This window comes from Amaranthus tricolor, chromosome 11 (genome assembly GCF_026212465.1).
Source record: "Amaranthus tricolor cultivar Red isolate AtriRed21 chromosome 11, ASM2621246v1, whole genome shotgun sequence".
NCBI lineage: Eukaryota > Viridiplantae > Streptophyta > Magnoliopsida > Caryophyllales > Amaranthaceae > Amaranthus > Amaranthus tricolor.
In genome coordinates, this window is record NC_080057.1 from 2,199,582 (window position 1) to 2,218,614 (window position 19,033).

A 19,033-nucleotide genomic window follows, 5' to 3' on the forward strand; every position below is an offset into this window, starting at 1 on the left:
AACATCCAATTACTATTTTTAATTATTTTAAGCGTTTAACGAGTTTTTAACGCATCGGTACATAAAACAACGGAACACGACTAACATTTCCGGATCAGCACCCTGACCGAGACAGAACTGCTGCTGCCCGAAAATTTTTTTTTATCATTATTATTATTATTATTATTATTATTATTATTATTATTATTATTATATATACATTATTCAAATGATTAACCTTCAAAATCCCATGACCAAAATATATCTAACAAGGTCCCATTCACAAAATCTTTCAAGAAACTTAAAATTTCATAAATTATGATAATTAAATTAAATACTTAATTCTCTTGAAAAATTAAAATTTTGTAGAGAATCATAAAACCAAATCACCCTTTTAAATCAAAACATATATGTATAAACACAATCCTTTAAACAAATCAAATTTTGCTAAAAGATTTATAATTTCTTGAATAACTACACTACTTGGTCTATACCATTTAAATTTCATCTAAAACAATTGAAATTTTGTTAGAGAAAAGTAAACCATAAAAAAAATTATTTAAATATCATTATAACTTTAATTCTTAATTCTTATAACAAATTTAAATTTCGTTAAAGAATATTGATCAAGAAGTTCTTTTCTTAATCCTTTTAACAAATTAAAGTTTATTAAAGGATTATTAGAGAAAATTTTCATATATAAAAGAAAAATATTCAATCCTCTTATAAGTCATAGGATATCATCATACATAAAATATAATTCTTTTTAGAAATCTTTGTATATAAAATCTATAATTAACAATTCAATTAAACTTACCCTTTGATCAAAAGATTGGATTAAACAACAAGAACTTTTTTTTTCCTTTTGATGTGCCGAATTCAAGGAGCAAAAAGGGAGAAAAATTTCTGATTTTTTTTTTTGTTTAGTTGAAGTTTTGAAATGGTGAGGAAAATCAAAGGAGTTTAAAGATTAATAGACACTAAAGATAATGGTCATAATTGTCCCATAATACACAATTATGAGAAGAGTTACAAGACTCCTCCCATGCCTCCACCAACCGGCCACCCCCTCAATTTCCCCTAATTATTTTTTTTTAAATTAATTAATTAATTAAGTAATTATTATGATATTGTTAAAACAGAAAAGAAACGTCACGCGATGACATCGTACGTGATAAAACTCGTTACCGTTAAAATTTAATTTACTTTGTTCTTATAATTATATATTTAAAATAGTATAATTTAATAATCTTATTTATTTTTATCTTATTATATTTTCTTTTTCAACTCGATAAATTACGGGGTGTTACAGCATATCCAAGCTAATCTACTCTCATTTGAAGAGTGTTCTTGGGAGTATTATTAGCCAAAATCAGGGAGCCTTTGTGGTAAGGAGGCTTATCTCACACAACATTTTGTTATGTCATGATTTAGTTAAGCATTACTCTAGCAAAAACTGTTATGCCAGCTATATGATTAAGGTTGATTTGAGGAAGGCCTATGACACTATGGACTGGGACTTCGTTCATGATATGTTGATTGCTTTTTAACTTCCCCCCATTTCATCAAGATTATCATGGTGTGCATCACATCCACCCAATCCTCTCTGCTAGTCAATAGCAACCCCTCTGAAATCTTCAAGCCGAAAAGAGCTCTCGGGCAAGGTGATCCTCTATCCCCTCTTCTCTGTGTTATAGGCATGGAATATCTATCCAAAATCCTCAGGGTAACAGGGGATAACCAACAGTTCAGCTTCCACCCCAGATGTAAGGGTCTCAAACTAAATCATTTGTGCTTTGCTGATGATCTTATGCTATTCTGCAAGGATGAAGCTAAATATGCTAAGCTTCTTTGTGAGAGCCTTGCTATTTTTTCAGCTGCATTTCCTCTCCATGCAAATACTTTTAAATCAGCTCTATATCTGGCAGGGATCCCAAAACCGGTTCAACTACAAATTGCCTACCTTTTGGGTTTGCCTCTTGGTAAATTTCCCGTTAAATATCTGGGTATGCCCCTCACCAGATCAGCCATCAAGAAAGTCAATGCAATCTGTAGCGTGTATGTTTGGCATGCAGACCCTAACAATACAGCCCTTGGGAATATCAACTGGAATGATATTTGTAAACCAAAGAAAGTAGGGGGTTTGGGTATCAGGAACATTGATAAATGGAATAAAGCTGCACTGGGTAAATTGGCTTGGGATGTAGCTAACCTCTTTGAATCCCTACGGGTCCACTGGCTGCATGACGTATACACGAAAGGAGGTAACTAGACTATTTTCAACCCTCCCATTACTGCAAGTTGATCATTCAAGAAGATCTGTAGAATTAAGGGTAAGCTAGGCTCCTAGATCGTGCATGTAACTGTCCGGTTTAAGTGACCAGAAAATCCATATGAAAATACAAATTCCGGTTCACTCTTTGGACACCAGAGAAGACTTTTCTCTAGGACCGTCAAAGTTCCGTCGATAAAGAAATATAGATAAAACAGAAAGCAGTACCAGCGTGAAAGATAATAAGTCAGCGGAAGCTTTAACGTACAACTCGAGAGCCTATAGGCCTCTAGACAACTAATTGAAATAAGCGGAAGCGAAAAGAAAACTACACTATCTCCTGTGACATAAGTATAGAGTTTCTTTCTACTCATTATCCAATACAAAAAAGATAATAGCATAGTCTTGGTGATTATGGGTTCTAAATCGAGACCTCACTCCAGACCCCACCTGCAATCAACCTAGTAGTCGTCGTATGACAACACACAGTAGGTTCACAAGAAACAAACCAATACACGTCAGAGACTTCATACAAATATCAATCGGGTTGAACACAAGCAATATGTTTATCCTAGCATGCATAGGCTCTAATACATTCATTATTAGTTAATCTCAACTTGTAACGTTGCCCGTCCTGTTCGGGTCGTTCAAGTATAAATCATTCAGTATTAGATAATTCCAACTTGTAACGTTGCCCGTCCTGTTCGGGTCGTTCAAGTATAAATCCAAATCTTTTTGGAGGAATACACTTGGGAGAGCTAATCCCAAGGCAACCACCGACCTAAGACGTTGCTCGTCCTGTTCGGGTCATCAAAGGCTAAAGTATGCATATCCCCATGGTGACCGTAATGATCCAAAACTTCCATGGGAACAATAATTGTAATAATCCAAACCAAAACGTTAACCCCTGGGTAGCATAATCCAACCAAACGTCAATCCCTTTGGGTGACAAACACATAAATTCTCAATTTCCAATTAATTTCTTTCAAATTATTTGAAGTGTCTAATCCTTATGTGATTTACAATACCTCGATTACAAATGAAACAACACTACTTGCACAGCCACATAAACAGTATGGTCTAAGCATGTCCCTTTAAGCGCTGCAACCAAAAGATACTTAACCAAGATAGAAATTTTGCCATCTTATGAATCGAGGTCCTAAATATCACACACACACAAAACAATCACGTATTAGAACGTGTTTACACATTTAATCCACTCCATACTACTAAGACATCAGTAGGATTTGATAATTTTAAATGTTTTCATCACATTCCTAATACACTAGTGGAAAAAACCTCATTTGCTGCGGTTTTTTTTGCCATTATTTGCTGCGGTTTTGGCCCCCAGCAATTGTGATAGCAGCAAATAGCCTATTTTAAATGCTGCGGTTATAAACCGCAGCAAAAAATTGCATTAATTGCTGCGGTCGTGGGCAAAACCGCAGCAAAAAGTGTGTGTTAATTGCTGCGGTCATTGGGAGAAACCGCAGCAAATAAATTGGCCCATTAATTGCTGCGGTCGTGGCGAAACCGCAGCAAATAGCATATTTTTTTTTTTTATTTTCCTTTTTATCCTTTTAATAATGCAATAATAATACAATCACAAATAATCAACATTAATCTCTTTGTAATAATAAACTCTCGCTCGTATATATAATATAATATTATGTACGTACATATATATATATATATATATATATATATATATATATATATATATATATATATATATATATATATATATATATATATATATATATATATATATATACATTAAAGTATAAAAAATAATCTATACTATAATTACAATTTATCAAGGACAAATATTAGCAAGATACACGGCAATCTTGTCTTTTAATTCGCGCATCTCTTCACTTCTCAAAGGGCGTGTTTCCCTCGGAATGTCGTTTAAAACCTATATATAATATTAAAATAAAAGATTAATATAGAAATTAAACATTAGATTTTACCAATGATATATTTAATTAAGAAAGTAACAAATACTTACGGCATCTATATTTTCGACTCCAACCTCCTTCACGGCATTAATAATATCGTCCATGAACTTCAGCGCGTAGTAGCCGCAATCAACGGACCCAGAAGGTTGTTGAAAGCACTAAGAGAAAATAGATGTTAGTGTCAAAAACGGTTAAAAACGCATAAAATCGCAACTTAACACGTAAATTCTAGAATATGACTATGATTTTCAATTCTAACAACTTCTACACAATAATATATACCAAATAGTGTTGTGTGCCGAGTTTCGTGCATAACAAACCAAGTTTGAGTACTTTACGCGCGAAATTGAAAAAAACGCTTAAAAACGCATAAAATCGCAACTTAACTTCTAATTTCTAGCATATGACTATTATTATCAATTCTAACCATTTCAACACAATAATATATGCCAAATAGTATTGTGTGCCAAGTTTCGTGCATAACAAACCAAGTTTGAGTACTTTACGCGCGAAATTGACAAAAACGCTTAAAAACGCATAAAATCGCAACTTAACTTCTAATTTCTAGCATATGACTATTATTATCAATTCTAAGCATTTCAACACAATAATATATGCCAAATAGTATTGTCTGCCAAGTTTCGTGCATAACAAACCATGTTTGACCTACTTTACGCGCGAAATTGACAAAAACGCTTAAAAACGCATAAAATCGCAACTTAACACGTAAATTCTAGAATATGACTATGATTTTCAATTCTAACAACTTCTACACAATAATATATACCAAATAGTGTTGTGTGCCGAGTTTCGTGCATAACAAACCAAGTTTGAGTACTTTACGCGCGAAATTGACAAAAACGCTTAAAAACGCATAAAATCGCAACTTAACTTCTAATTTCTATCATATGACTATTATTATCAATTCTAACCATTTCAACACAATAATATATGCCAAATAGTATTGTGTGCCAAGTTTCGTGCATAACAAACCAAGTTTGACCTACTTTACGCACGAAATTGACAAAAACGCTTAAAAACGCATAAAATCGCAACTTAACTTCTAATTTCTAGCATATGACTATTATTATCAATTCTAACCATTTCAACACAATAATATATGCCAAATAGTATTGTCTGCCAAGTTTCGTGCATAACAAACCATGTTTGACCTACTTTACGCGCGAAATTGACAAAAACGCTTAAAAACGCATAAAATCGCAACTTAACTTCTAATTTCTAGCATATGACTATTATTATCAATTCTAACCATTTCAACACAATAATATATGCCAAATAGTATTGTCTGCCAAGTTTCGTGCATAACAAACCATGTTTGACCTACTTTACGCGCAAAATTGACAAAAACGCTTAAAAACGCATAAAATCGCAACTTAACTTCTAATTTCTAGCATATGACTATTATTATCAATTCTAAGCATTTCAACACAATAATATATGCCAAATAGTGTTGTGTGCCAAGTTTCGTGCATAACAAACCATGTTTGACCTACTTTACGCGCGAAATTGACAGCATCAAACTAGTGACCAGACCACCTTGCACGACACGTGGAGACCAAACCTATGCATCCAGGACCTAGGCTAAAGTGGAAATGGAATCTTGGTACTTGGATCTAGCTATCAAGGTCCTAAAACCATTCTAACAATCCCCGTGGACTCTTAGAAGCTGAGCCGAAGGAGGGCTGGTCGACAGTTTGCTAGATCAGAATTTTGTTTAAGTGTTTGTGGTTGTTTCGTGTTCTTTTCATGATCATTTGACCAAACCTATACAAAACCCATAAAATCGAATTTGTGTACCTTTCTTGCTATCCATTTTGGAAATGTGGTTCTGGATGTAGATCCCATTTGTCCACGCACTCTTTTCATTGCGCTGAAACGCATGGGAAAAGTAATACCATTTATATATATATATATATATATAACACTTAATTAAATCAAATTGGTAAAATAATTAATATTACGTACGCATTCAACAATGCTTTGAATCTTGTGTTGCGAGGTAGGCTGTTAGGTTTTTGTAATGAGTCGAAGACGTGCACGGTGTTCGTTAAAGGACATATGATCAGAAGTATCCAATGCAAACTACAAGCACAAATTTAAAATCAACAAATTAGAGATTAGGTGACTTTAAAAATCAAAAGATAAGTTCAATTTCAAAAATAAAACTTACTCTTCCCAATATGGAGCCAGAATGAATGTGTGTTTACATGCAAGGGAATTAGTCAAAGCAGTTTCAATGTATGCTCTGACGGCATCTGGATCATTTCTACATTTACTACCCGAAATCGTCTCCGGACAAAACCATCCAATTTTTATTGGAGGTTCGCAAGAATTTACCTCCTCGTAAACCGCACTAAACTCACAAATAAGAGAATTTTGTTAGTAATTCGGTCATTAAAACAATTAAACAATAATGCCTAACTTGTAAGATAATGAACATCACCTCATGTAGACATGGAAAATAGCTACGTTCAGCATCTCTCCTCTCAAAAATTGCCCGATGTCACTAGGACAAATAATTACAAACGGGTCTTCTGAAAAGCAGTATTGCTCCTTCAGCAGGGGCAACATGATTGGGTCTTCCTCACTTATGCGAGATGCACAATAATGCAGCCATTTGCAATCTTGAGAGAGATCTTTTAGCTCCTCATCAGTCAAAATTGGAGTGCTTGGCATCGACTTTGACCCAGTCGACACCTTTGCTGAGGAACCGACCTCTCTACAAGATCCCTTTGGACTCTTTTGCTATTTCAATTTATAAAATTAAATTAGTGTGAGCATGCAATTAAAAAAATAAAAATAAATAAGGTACAAATGATTCTTACCGTGTTAGTGAATCGGACCCAAGCATATGGCCATGTGACGAAACTACCTAGGGCGTCTGATAGTTTCTCAAGGCTCCATGCTGGCATTGGAATTGGGAGTGAGAAATCTTCAAACCCCTTTACAATAGTCTCCACGGCCACACTGATGTGGCCACTTGTAACAGGCACTGAATGCACTGTTTGGCCTTCTTTATTTGGCTGTGCCATACCATATGCAACCTCAGTTAAGTCGCCATCACTAGCAACACCTAACTGAGGCATCAAAAGAGAACAAGGAGTCGCCTCCTGAAAATGGTGTCGTTTAGTATAATAAGCATCATAATAAAATTGTAATTACGCGTTGCAATTTAAATTAATAAGTGCTATTATATTTAAAAACTATGTACCTGTAGCACTAGCACCGGAGTTGGCTCCGGATTTTGAGCAACGGGGGTATTAGTAAAGAGCTGGGGTGCTACGGGGGTACTGGGCTCGGGTGTTGGCTCGACCAAAGCGTTAGAATCCCCATGTTGACTTCCCTGATCATCGACAATCAGGTCTGCCAAGTCCACAATGGGTGCACCCATCTTTTGCAACACGGTGGCCAACTTCGCGAGAACGTCCTTCGTAATCTCCGCTCGGAGGGTTGCTGCTTCTTCCCGCAGTGCCGTTCGGGATTGAGTAGCAACACACTCTTTGCCGAGTGCCTTCTGTAACCCCACGCGGACGCCTCCTTTTCCGACTACCCGCCCACTGTGGTCTTTCCCTAAGACCATATGCAATGCGTCAACATTGCCTTTTGGGGTGAACTCCCCCGTAGCTTCTTTTTCCTTCCAGCCCATCTGTTCAAATAAAAAGTGACATATATAGTAATTAGTAAAAGTACATCAAAGCCAAAGAATACAAAACAAATGAAGAATATACTTAATAATTTCAAAACTCACCACAGCATCAGCAACCTTCTTCGTTCCCGGATCATTAATGGTAAATTTACCACTTACATCTCGGGAATGAAGCCCGCAATACCAATCACGCACCCGATCTCCAGCAAAATTCACGGATGCGGAGGTAGTCGTAGATGAGGGCGTGGATGAACTTTGATTGGGGTATAAACCCGCATCCACCCACTCTTTTCGGACCTCATCGTACGTTTTCTGGCCTAAGCGATGGTAAAACTTCCTTTTGCTTGCAGAATCAGAAGCTTTACCACGCTTTTCCTAATTAATCAATAGAAATCGAATGTCATGTATTAGTTTAATGACTGAATCAAAAGAAGTAAATTCAAATTGGTAAACTATAATATAATATGAAATACTTACAACTTCTATGGGAGTTGTTCTTTTGGCAACAAAGGCCTCCCAATCCCTCTTCGTTATGTGACCCCATATTTTGTAAGGCATCTTCGAAGGTGCTTGCTCTCCACTTTCGTTTCCCGTTTTGACCTTTTTGGTCGTACGGGCACGGCTCTTCGTAATCCAGCCAGTTACAAGCTTGGATTTGAAATCTCTGAATCTTTCAGCAACAGCTGAAAGAAACACATTCTTCTTATCCTCATCGCTCTCGATATGGAAAAGATTCTACAAAAAAAATTTATATTTATTACTATCAATAAAATTAATTTTAAAATGAAAATAAATGAGTAAAAATAGTAAAGTTGCTTACCACAGTATCATGCCACAGAGAGTTCTTCAAACCCTCTGGAACCTCGTTCCATGCGTGCAATATGGAAAGCTTTCGGATACATAGACCCACTTGTTTTCCATATTGCCTACGCCATTTTCCGCAGGGTTGACCCAATGCATTGTATTCCAAATGCATGGGTTCTGTGACTTTGAGGTTTTTTGTAGGACCTCGCCCTTTTCTTTTCTTACTGGTAGTGGTGAGAGCATCCATTGGTGGGGCGTCTTCAGTTTCAAAATCATTGTCAATCGGTGGAGCTTCTTCAGCCATACGCTCGTATCTCACAATTTGGTCTTCTTCGCTGTCATGACTACGATGCTCATTATCCGAACTCTCAATCTCGGGGACAATTTCGTCTCTGAATAAATGCATTGTATTATATTAGTACCTGAAAAAGTATGAATAGAAATATATTAGAACATAAGCTAAGTAATATTAAGAATATGACTATGATTTACAATTCTAATACGTACGTTCAACACAATAATATATAACAAATAAGTGTTCTGTGCAAAGTTTCATGCCAAACAAACCAAGTGCTAGTAGTTAATGCACTTCTTAGTCTCTCTATGTGTAACTCTGTTTTCTCACATGAAACATGGTATACTTTTATTATTCTCCATTATGCTTCATGAAATAAAAAGAGGAACCACAACAAACGTCAAAGCCTTACGTTCGGTGCAATAGTCATGAACTCATGATCATTAATGATGAATATGAATGTCATGAATTAAAGAATCACTTTCAATGGGGAAGAGCGCAATATTGGCATTAGGGAAAGGATAATCTAGAAGGAATATTTTAGTTAATTGTTAGTTTGTTATTTCTTTCCAAGGAAGACATTTAGTTTTATGTATATATAAAGGAGGGGAAGAATAGGATTATGATTTTGTATAGACAATAGTGTTTGTTTAAACACTTTGGGAACTTGAGTATACTCGAAATACTCACTTATCCTTTTAGCTAATACAATATCAGTAAATCTCCATTTCTATCTTATTGCTTTACATTTCTGTTTCACTACACACGCTTGCAATGTTCATTACACCAAACCCAACCCAACCCAACCCCAACCCATACAAACACCACCACACCAGCCACCCTTAACATTAAAAGGAAGTAGCTTGATTCCTGTCAAGTTCAACCATATGCTGTCATTATACTTTGTTTTTCTCCTTTGATGCTATTGGTTCACACAGACATACATATTCCTACCATTTTACACTGAGTATTATACAAATGAGTATTATACAGTATCAATAGTTGGATATATTGATGGTCTAATTCCAAAATCTTCTATTAATTAAAATAGGTACAAATGAGTAACCGGCCATAAAAGCTCAAAGATATACACATATATATTCAAATAATGTAAAACATATATATGAAAAACTTGAATAATGCAAATTAGTAAAATAAATATAATAAATACAACGAAAACAGAGACCAAAACTTAAATATACACACAGTTGCCATAGTTTTCGATTGTTTTCATGAATATCTTGCAAAACTTAAATGCTTAACAAATTAAAATGAGAAAAAATACCTTAATTTCGTGGGTTTTGAAGATGAACAAGACCAAAGATGAATTTCCAACAGTAGCAGCAGCGTGGGTTTCGTGGGTTTCGTGAAGAGTTAGCCCTAAATTCGTGGGTTTCGTGAGTTTTTGAAGGAAAAGCAACAATGGTGGGTTGAAATGTAATAGATTAAAACAACAAAACTCAACAATACGTTGAAATTCCGTGTGTTTATATTGAAATGTCGTGGGTTTATATTGAAATAGGTTTAAAGAACTTACTTGAACAAGAAGAAGGAACTTGAAGAAGAATGTAATTAACGAACTTGAAGAACCGTGTGGGTTTTTCGTGTATGCGAAATTGAAGAAGAATGGAACTTGAAGAAGAAGAAGTTGAAGAAGACAATGGTACAGTATGCTTTTTCGTATGCAGTTTTCGATGAAGAAGACAAGAGAAATGAAACGTTATAATAAAAAGGCGGGTTTTGCAAAAAAAAATAAAATAACCAAGGGATATTTGCTGCGGTCAACGGAGAAAACCGCAGCAATAAATGCTTCTCGTGTATACCTATTTTGCTGTTATATTATTTGCTGCGGGCCCCACACATAACCGCAGCAATTAAGCTTAATTTAAACTGATATTTGCTGCGGTCCACAGCCTAACCGCAGCAATTAAGCTTGCAATGGATTATTTGATGCGGTTAACTCCAAAAACCGCAGCAATTGCTTTGCTTTTTTTTTTCTCTTATTTTTTTTTCGTTTTATTGCTGCGTATATTCAATAACCGCAGCAAATACTTAGCAGCAAATACGTTTTTTTCCACTAGTGATACTTCCAATTTGTAAATTTTAACCAGAAACGATCGATTTCGACAGTTTAATAAATTCAAATGAAAAATCTGACTTAGCCATTGCGTTCGAAACGCGTCAATTACCTTGGGTACAAAATTTCATAATTTCTAACGTCCAATTACTATTTTTAATTATTTTAAGCGTTTAACGAGTTTTTAACGCATCGGTACATAAAACAACGGAACACGACTAACATTTCCGGATCGGCACCCTTACCGAGACAGAACTGCTGCTGCCCGAAAATTTTTTTTATCATTATTATTATTATTATTATTATTATTATTATTATTATTATTATTATTATTATTATTATTATTATATATACATTATTCAAATGATTAACCTTCAAAATCCCATGACCAAAATACATCTAACAAGGTCCCATTCACAAAATCCTTCAAGAAACTTAAAATTTCATAAATTATGATAATTAAATTAAATACTTAATTCTCTTGAAAAATTAAAATTTTGTAGAGAATCATAAAACCAAATCACCCTTTTAAATCAAAACATATATGTATAAACACAATCCTTCAAACAAATCAAATTTTGCTAAAAGATTTATAATTTCTTGAATAACTACACTACTTGGTCTATACCATTTAAATTTCATCTAAAACAATTGAAATTTTGTTAGAGAAAAGTAAACCATAAAAAAAATTATTTAAATATCATTATAACTTTAATTCTTAATTCTTATAACAAATTTAAATTTCGTTAAAGAATATTGATCAAGAAGTTCTTTTCTTAATCCTTTTAACAAATTAAAGTTTATTAAAGGATTATTAGAGAAAATTTTCATATATAAAAGAAAAATATTCAATCCTCTTATAAGTCATAGGATATCATCATACATAAAATATAATTCTTTTTAGAAATCTTTGTATATAAAATCTATAATTAACAATTCAATTAAACTTACCCTTTGATCAAAAAATTGGATTGAACAACAAGAACTTTTTTTTTCCTTTTGATGTGCCGAATTCAAGGAGCAAAAAGGGAGAAAAATTTCTGATTTTTTTTTTTTGTTTAGTTGAAGTTTTAAAATGGTGAGGAAAATCAAAGGAGTTTAAGGATTAATAGACACTAAAGATAATGGCCATAATTGTGTCATAAAACACAATTATGAGAGGAGTTAAAAGACTCCTCCCATGCCTCCACCAACCGGCCACCCCCTCAATTTCCCCTAATTATTTTTTTTTTAAATTAATTAATTAATTAAGTAATTATTATGATATTGTTAAAACAGAAAAGAAACGTCACGCGATCACATCGTACGTGATAAAACTCGTTACCGTTAAAATTTAATTTACTTTGTTCTTATAATTATATATGTAAAATAGTATAATTTAATAATCTTATTTATTTTTATCTTATTATATTTTCTTTTTCAACTCGATAAATTACGGGGTGTTACAGCATATCCAAGCTAATCTACTCTCATTTGAAGAGTGTTCTTGGGAGTATTATTAGCCAAAATCAAGGAGCCTTTGTGGTAAGGAGGCTTATCTCACACAACATTTTGTTATGTCATGATTTAGTTAAGCATTACTCTAGCAAAAACTGTTATGCCAGCTATATGATTAAGGTTGATTTGAGGAAGGCCTATGACACTATGGACTGGGACTTCGTTCATGATATGTTGATTGCTTTTTAACTTCCCCCCATTTCATCAAGATTATCATGGTGTGCATCACATCCACCCAATCCTCTCTGCTAGTCAATAGCAACCCCTCTGAAATCTTCAAGCCAAAAAGAGCTCTCGGGCAAGGTGATCCTCTATCCCCTCTTCTCTGTGTTATAGGCATGGAATATCTATCCAAAATCCTCAGGGTAACAGGGGATAACCAACAGTTCAGCTTCCACCCCAGATGTAAGGGTCTCAAACTAAATCATTTGTGCTTTGCTGATGATCTTATGCTATTCTGCAAGGGTGAAGCTAAATATGCTAAGCTTCTTTGTGAGAGCCTTGCTATTTTTTCAGCTGCATTTCCTCTCCATGCAAATACTTTTAAATCAGCTCTATATCTGGCAGGGATCCCAAAACCGGTTCAACTACAAATTGCCTACCTTTTGGGTTTGCCTCTTGGTAAATTTCCCGTTAAATATCTGGGTATGCCCCTCACCAGATCAGCCATCAAGAAGGTCAATGCAATCTGTAGAGCGTATGTTTGGCATGCAGACCCTAACAATACAGCCCTTGGGAATATCAATTGGAATGATATTTGTAAACCAAAGAAAGTAGGGGGTTTGGGTATCAGGAACATTGATAAATGGAATAAAGCTGCACTGGGTAAATTGGCTTGGGATGTAGCTAACCTCTTTGAATCCCTACGGGTCCGCTGGCTGCATGGCGTATACACGAAAGGAGGTAACTAGACTATTTTCAACCCTCCCATTACTGCAAGTTGATCATTCAAGAAGATCTGTAGAATTAAGGGTAAGCTAGGCTCCTAGATCGTGCATGTAACGGTCCGGTTTAAGTGACCCGGAAATCCATATGAAAATACAAATTCCGGTTCACTCTTTGGACTCCAGAGAAGACTTTTCTCTAGGACCGTCAAAGTTCCGTCGATAAAGAAATATAGATAAAACAGAAAGCAGTACCAGCGTGAAAGATAATAAGTCAGCGGAAGCTCTAACGTACAACTCGAGAGCCTATAGGCCTCTAGACAACTAATTGAAATAAGCGGAAGCGAAAAGAAAACTACACTATCTCCTGTTACATAAGTATAGAGTTTCTTTCTACTCATTATCCAATACAAAAAAGATAATAGCATAGTCTTGGTGATTATGGGTTCTAAGTCGAGACCTCACTCCAGACCCCACCTGCAATCAACCTACTAGTCGTCGTATGACAACACACAGTAGGTTCCAAAGAAACAAACCAATACACGTCAGAGACTTCATACAAATATCAATCGGGTTGAACACAAGCAATATGTTTATCCTAGCATGCATAGGCTCTAATACATTCATTATTAGTTAATCTCAACTTGTAACGTTGTCCGTCCTGTTCGGGTCGTTCAAGTATAAATCATTAAGTATTAGATAATTCCAACTTGTAACGTTGCCCGTCCTGTTCGGGTCGTTCAAGTATAAATCCAAATCTTTTTGGAGGAATACACTTGGGAGAGCTAATCCCAAGGCAACCACCGACCTAAGACGTTGCCCGTCCTGTTCGGGTCATCAAAGGCTAAAGTATGCATACCCCCATGGTGACCGTAATGATCCAAAACTTCCATGGGAACAATAATTGTAATAATCCAAACCAAAACACTAACCCCTGGGTAGCATAATCCAACCAAACGTCAACCCCTTTGGGTGACAAACACATAAATTCTCAATTTCCAATTAATTTCTTTCAAATTATTTGAAGTGTCTAATCCTTATGTGATTTACAATACCTCGATTACAAATGAAACAACACTACTTGCACAACCACATAAACAGTATGGTCTAAGCGTGTGCCTTTAAGCGCTGCAACCAAAAGATATTTAACCAAGATAGAAATTTTGCCATCTTATGAATCGAGGTCCTAAATATCACACACACACAAAACAATCACGTATTAGAACGTGTTTACACATTTAATCCACTCCATACTACTAAGACATCAGTAGGATTTGATAATTTTAAATGTTTTCATCACATTCCTAATAGTTCCACTCCATCCCAACTTGTAAAGTTGCCCGACTGTTCGGGTCGTTCAAGCATAAATCCAAATCTTTTTGGAGGAATACACTTGGGAAAGCTAATCCGAAGGCAACCACCGACCTAAGACGTTGCTCGTCCTGTTCGGGTCGTCAAAGGCTAAAGTATGCATACTTCCATGGTGACCGTAATGATCCAAAACTGCCATGGGAACAATAATTATAATAATCCAAACCAACACATTAACCCCTTTGAGTAACATGATATAACCAAACGTCAACCCCTTTGGGTGACAAACACATAAATTCTCAATTTCCAATTAATTTCTTTCAAATTATTTGAGGTGTCTAATCCTTATGTGATTTACAATGCCTCGATTAGAAATGAAACAACACTACTTGCACAACCACATAAACAGTATGGTCTAAGCGTGTACCTTTAAGCGTTGCAACAACAATGTTTAAGCACGACAGAAATTTCGCCCTCTTATGAATCGAGGTCCTAAATAACATACACACAAAACGATCACGTATTAGGACGTGTTTACACATTTAATCCACTCCATACGCTAAAATATCACTAAGACTTGATAATTTTTTATTGTTTACATCCAATTCCCAAAGGTTCCGAATTTCACATTCTGACCAGAAACTTTAAGGGCCATTTCGGACAGATTAGAAAATTCAAATGAAAGTCCGACTTCGCCATTGCGTTCGGAACGCGTCAATTACCTTGGGTACCAAATTTCATAATTTCTAACATCCATTTACTATTTTTAATTATTTTAAGTGTTTAACGAGTTCTTAACGCAACAGTGCATAAAACAACGGAAAACGACTAACGTTTCTGGGTCGGCACCCTTAACGAGGCAGAACAGCTGCTGCCCGAATACATATACATATATTCTTTTTTTAAATCATTATTATTATTATTTTATATATACATCATCAACCCTTTTCTTTTAAATCTCATGACCAAAATAATTCTAGCAAGGTCACATTCACAAAATCCTTCAAGAGACTTGAAATTTCATAAATTATGATAACTAAATTAAATACTTAATTCTCTTAACAAATTAAATTTTGTAGAGAATTACAAAACCAAATCACCCTTTTAAATCAAGACACATATATATAAATATAACACAATCCTTCAAACAAATCAAATTTTGCTAAAGGATTATTAAACCCTTGGATGACTACATTACTTGATCCATACCGTCTAAATTTCTACTAACAAATTGAAATTTAGTTAGAGAAATTTAAACCATAAAAGAAATTTAATTAAATATTAACATAAACTCAATTCTTATAACAAATTTAAACTTTGTTAAAGAATATAAATCAAGAAACATAACTTAATCCTTTTAACAAAATTAAGGTTTATTAAAGGATTGTTAAAGAAAATTACATAAAAAAATATACTCAATCCTCCTCAAAGTCATAGAGTGTCATCATACATAAAATATAATTCATCTTAGAAAACCTTGTATATAAAATCTATAACTAGCAATTTCAATTAAACTTTCCCTTTGATCAAAAGATTGGATTGAACACAAAGGTTTTTTTTTTTGTTTGTGAATGCCGAAAACAAGAAGCACAAGGAAGAGTTTTTTTTCTGATTTTTTTGTGTTTACTTGAGGTTTTGAAATGTGAGGAATACAAATGATGTTTAGGATTAATAGGAAAATTAAGGATCAACCTAATTAATCCTAATTACACCATTATGAGAGGAGTTACAAGACTCCTCCCATACTCTCAAAACCGGCTGCCCCCTTCACCTCCCTTCCATTATAATTTTTTTTTTTAAATTAATTAAGTAGTTATTATACTTTTGTTAAAACAGCAAAGAACGTCACGCGACGGCATCATACGCGATAAAATTCGTTACCGTTAAAATTAAACTTACTTTAAATTTTATAATTAACTATGTATAATAATATAATTCAATATTACTTATTTATTTTATTTTTTTACACCCGATAATTTACGAGTTGTTACAATGCAAGACAAGTATAACATTAGAGATGTCTACCAAGACAACTTTAAAGCCCTTCCTAAAGTTGCTTGGAGCAGATTTGTTTGTAATAGAGCTTCTACACCCAAAAGTAAGTTTATTCTTTGGTTAATCACTCTACATAAACTGAAAACCAAGAGTAAACTTTTTCACATGAAGCTTGTGGATGACAATTAATGCCCTCTGTGTCTCTCTGCGGTGGAAATGATTGATCATTTGTTCTTCACTTGCCCCTTTAGTGCTAGATGTTTTAAGGAGCTTTGTACTTAGCTTCAGCTGTACAACTACCCCCTAATGATTCCAGAGGAAGGTGATCATTACTAGCATCTGCAGTCTGTGTTATTATATTTGGAAAATCAGAAATGAAGCAGTCTGGCAACTCCGTATCAACACTGTGAACAAAGCTCTGGCTTATGTAAGGAGTGAGATTAAGATTAGATTTTCATCTTTGTATTCTGTTAAATCTAAAACAAACACTCAGTTTAGAGATCTTGTCCCTTGATGTATTACCTTTGTTGAGGCCTTTCCTATTGTATTCACATAAAGAGTGAGCTAGTACAACTCTTTCTAGAAGGTGGATATCTTCTTCACACTTAATGTAAAACTACAGTAGATAAAGATGTCTGCCTATGATGTATCTGTTTTGTTTTGGTGCAATGGATTTTCATTTTCCAAAACCGCCCATTTGTCATCCCTAGACTTTTTAATACACATTTTAATGTTTAAGTCATCCTACTTTAAAATTGGAAAGAAAATTTAAGTCTTGCAATTGGACTTTTTAGTCTTAAAGTTGAATTTTTAAGTCTCGGAATTGACTTTTTAAGTCTTGAAATTGTCAAATTTCATGATATAAAAATGTCAATTTCAAAACGTTAAAATTGGGCTTTTAAGTCTTAAAATTGGTGATTTAAGTCTTTAAATTGGTATTTTAAGTTTTGAAATTAGTCTTTTAAATCTTGATATTGGTAAAAAAAATAACCAAATGAGTCTAATAAGATGCGTCGTACAAGTAAAATAGTCTCACCTAAGATTTTGTGTTCACTGAATAGAAACTTTTAAAACACCAAAATTACAATAGACGTAATCAAACCCACAAAAGGGAAATCTAATTGGTTAAGTTTGTATATCAAGCTTATCAACTGTTGATGTATTGTATTCAATCCAAAGTCAAAATCTCAAGTTTCTTGAGTAGGGATTAGCATCAATTTCACATATGCTAATTGATTAAAAAATCCTTAATATAAAATTTTACTTCTATGTGGCATATGTTCAAATACACATTATTTTAATCATTCTATTAGTATATTTTATTAATTAGCTAATTATTAAGTTGAGTTGACTATGTTCAAACACACACTATTTTAATCATTCTATTAGTATATTTTATTAATTACTGTAGCTAATTATTAAGTCGAGTTGACTATGTTCAAATACACGTTATTTTAATCATTCTATTAGTATATTTTATTAATTAGCTAATTATTAAGTCGAGTGGACTATGTCTTGTGTAGTGTGAACATATCTATTGTGACATTGCTTAGACCAAAGTGTGTAAATTATATTTTAAATAAATTATAATAGAAAATTTGTTCTTCTGAGTTTGAGATAAAGCATTACAATTTAGGAACATTTTGATATTCCATTCTCATTATATTACTCTTTTTATTTCATTATGATTGTCTATTATTAACTTTTGTGTAAAAATTTGAAGGTGAATCTTTACTTAATATAAAATATTATTTTAAAAAAGAACATAAAAGATTTATTCATGTTTTGTAAAGATAAATTAGAAAATAATAAAGATATTTTAATCATTACTCAAAATTAAAATGGTAATCTATGTCTTACAATAATCTCACTTTTTATTGGTTACTTGAATGGTAACATAAATTACTTAAATATAGAGTACAATGAGTATGAGAATAGTTTTGGAAAAACTTATGTTCAAAAAAGAACATAATTCTAAGGTGGATTAAATATGAAACTATCCGTTTTATCAATATGGACAAACAAAAAACACGAAGAAAGTATTTCTCTTTCCAAAGCCTACCATAAAATAAAATCAAATAAAGTTTAAATTATAATATTTAGTACTTCAATCTTAATCATACGCTTAATATGTTCACTAACGATCATTACATCAATATATTAAAATCATATTAAAACTTAGGACAAATTGCAAAGAAATACCTTATAAAACCAATTTTTTTGTAAAAAAACACTTTTTAAAATTTTTTTTGTAAAAAAACACCTTTTAAGAGACTTTGTATTAAAAAAAA

The 19,033-nt window shown here is 33.7% G+C and overlaps 2 protein-coding genes across 2 annotated transcripts; both read left to right on the top strand.

Moving 5' to 3' along the window:
* The first annotated feature begins 1,555 nt into the window (after positions 1 to 1,555).
* LOC130826443 (uncharacterized) lies at positions 1,556 to 12,741 on the top strand. The gene is made up of 3 exons (XM_057692033.1): positions 1,556 to 2,243; positions 12,334 to 12,358; positions 12,504 to 12,741. The coding sequence occupies exons 1-3, from the start codon at positions 1,556 to 1,558 to the stop codon at positions 12,739 to 12,741; spliced, it is 951 nt and encodes a 316-aa protein (XP_057548016.1).
* Positions 12,742 to 12,767: 26 nt separating this feature from the next.
* On the top strand, positions 12,768 to 13,463 carry LOC130826444 (uncharacterized). Its single transcript, XM_057692034.1, has one exon. The coding sequence runs from the start codon at positions 12,768 to 12,770 to the stop codon at positions 13,461 to 13,463; it is 696 nt and encodes a 231-aa protein (XP_057548017.1).
* Positions 13,464 to 19,033: the final 5,570 nt, after the last annotated feature.

What these genes read in the sequence shown, in the direction of transcription:
- LOC130826443 (XM_057692033.1), top strand. Translation starts at nt 1,556, where the DNA reads ATGGTGTGCATCACATCCACCCAATCCTCTCTGCTAGTCAATAGCAAC. An exon ending in TGACGTATACACGAAAGGAG is followed by an intron (nt 2,244 to 12,333) that starts GTAACTAGACTA and finishes TTGTTAAAACAG; the next exon opens with AAAAGAAACGTCACGCGATC. An exon ending in AAACGTCACGCGATCACATC is followed by an intron (nt 12,359 to 12,503) that starts GTACGTGATAAA and finishes GGGGTGTTACAG; the next exon opens with CATATCCAAGCTAATCTACT.
- LOC130826444 (XM_057692034.1), top strand. Translation starts at nt 12,768, where the DNA reads ATGGTGTGCATCACATCCACCCAATCCTCTCTGCTAGTCAATAGCAAC.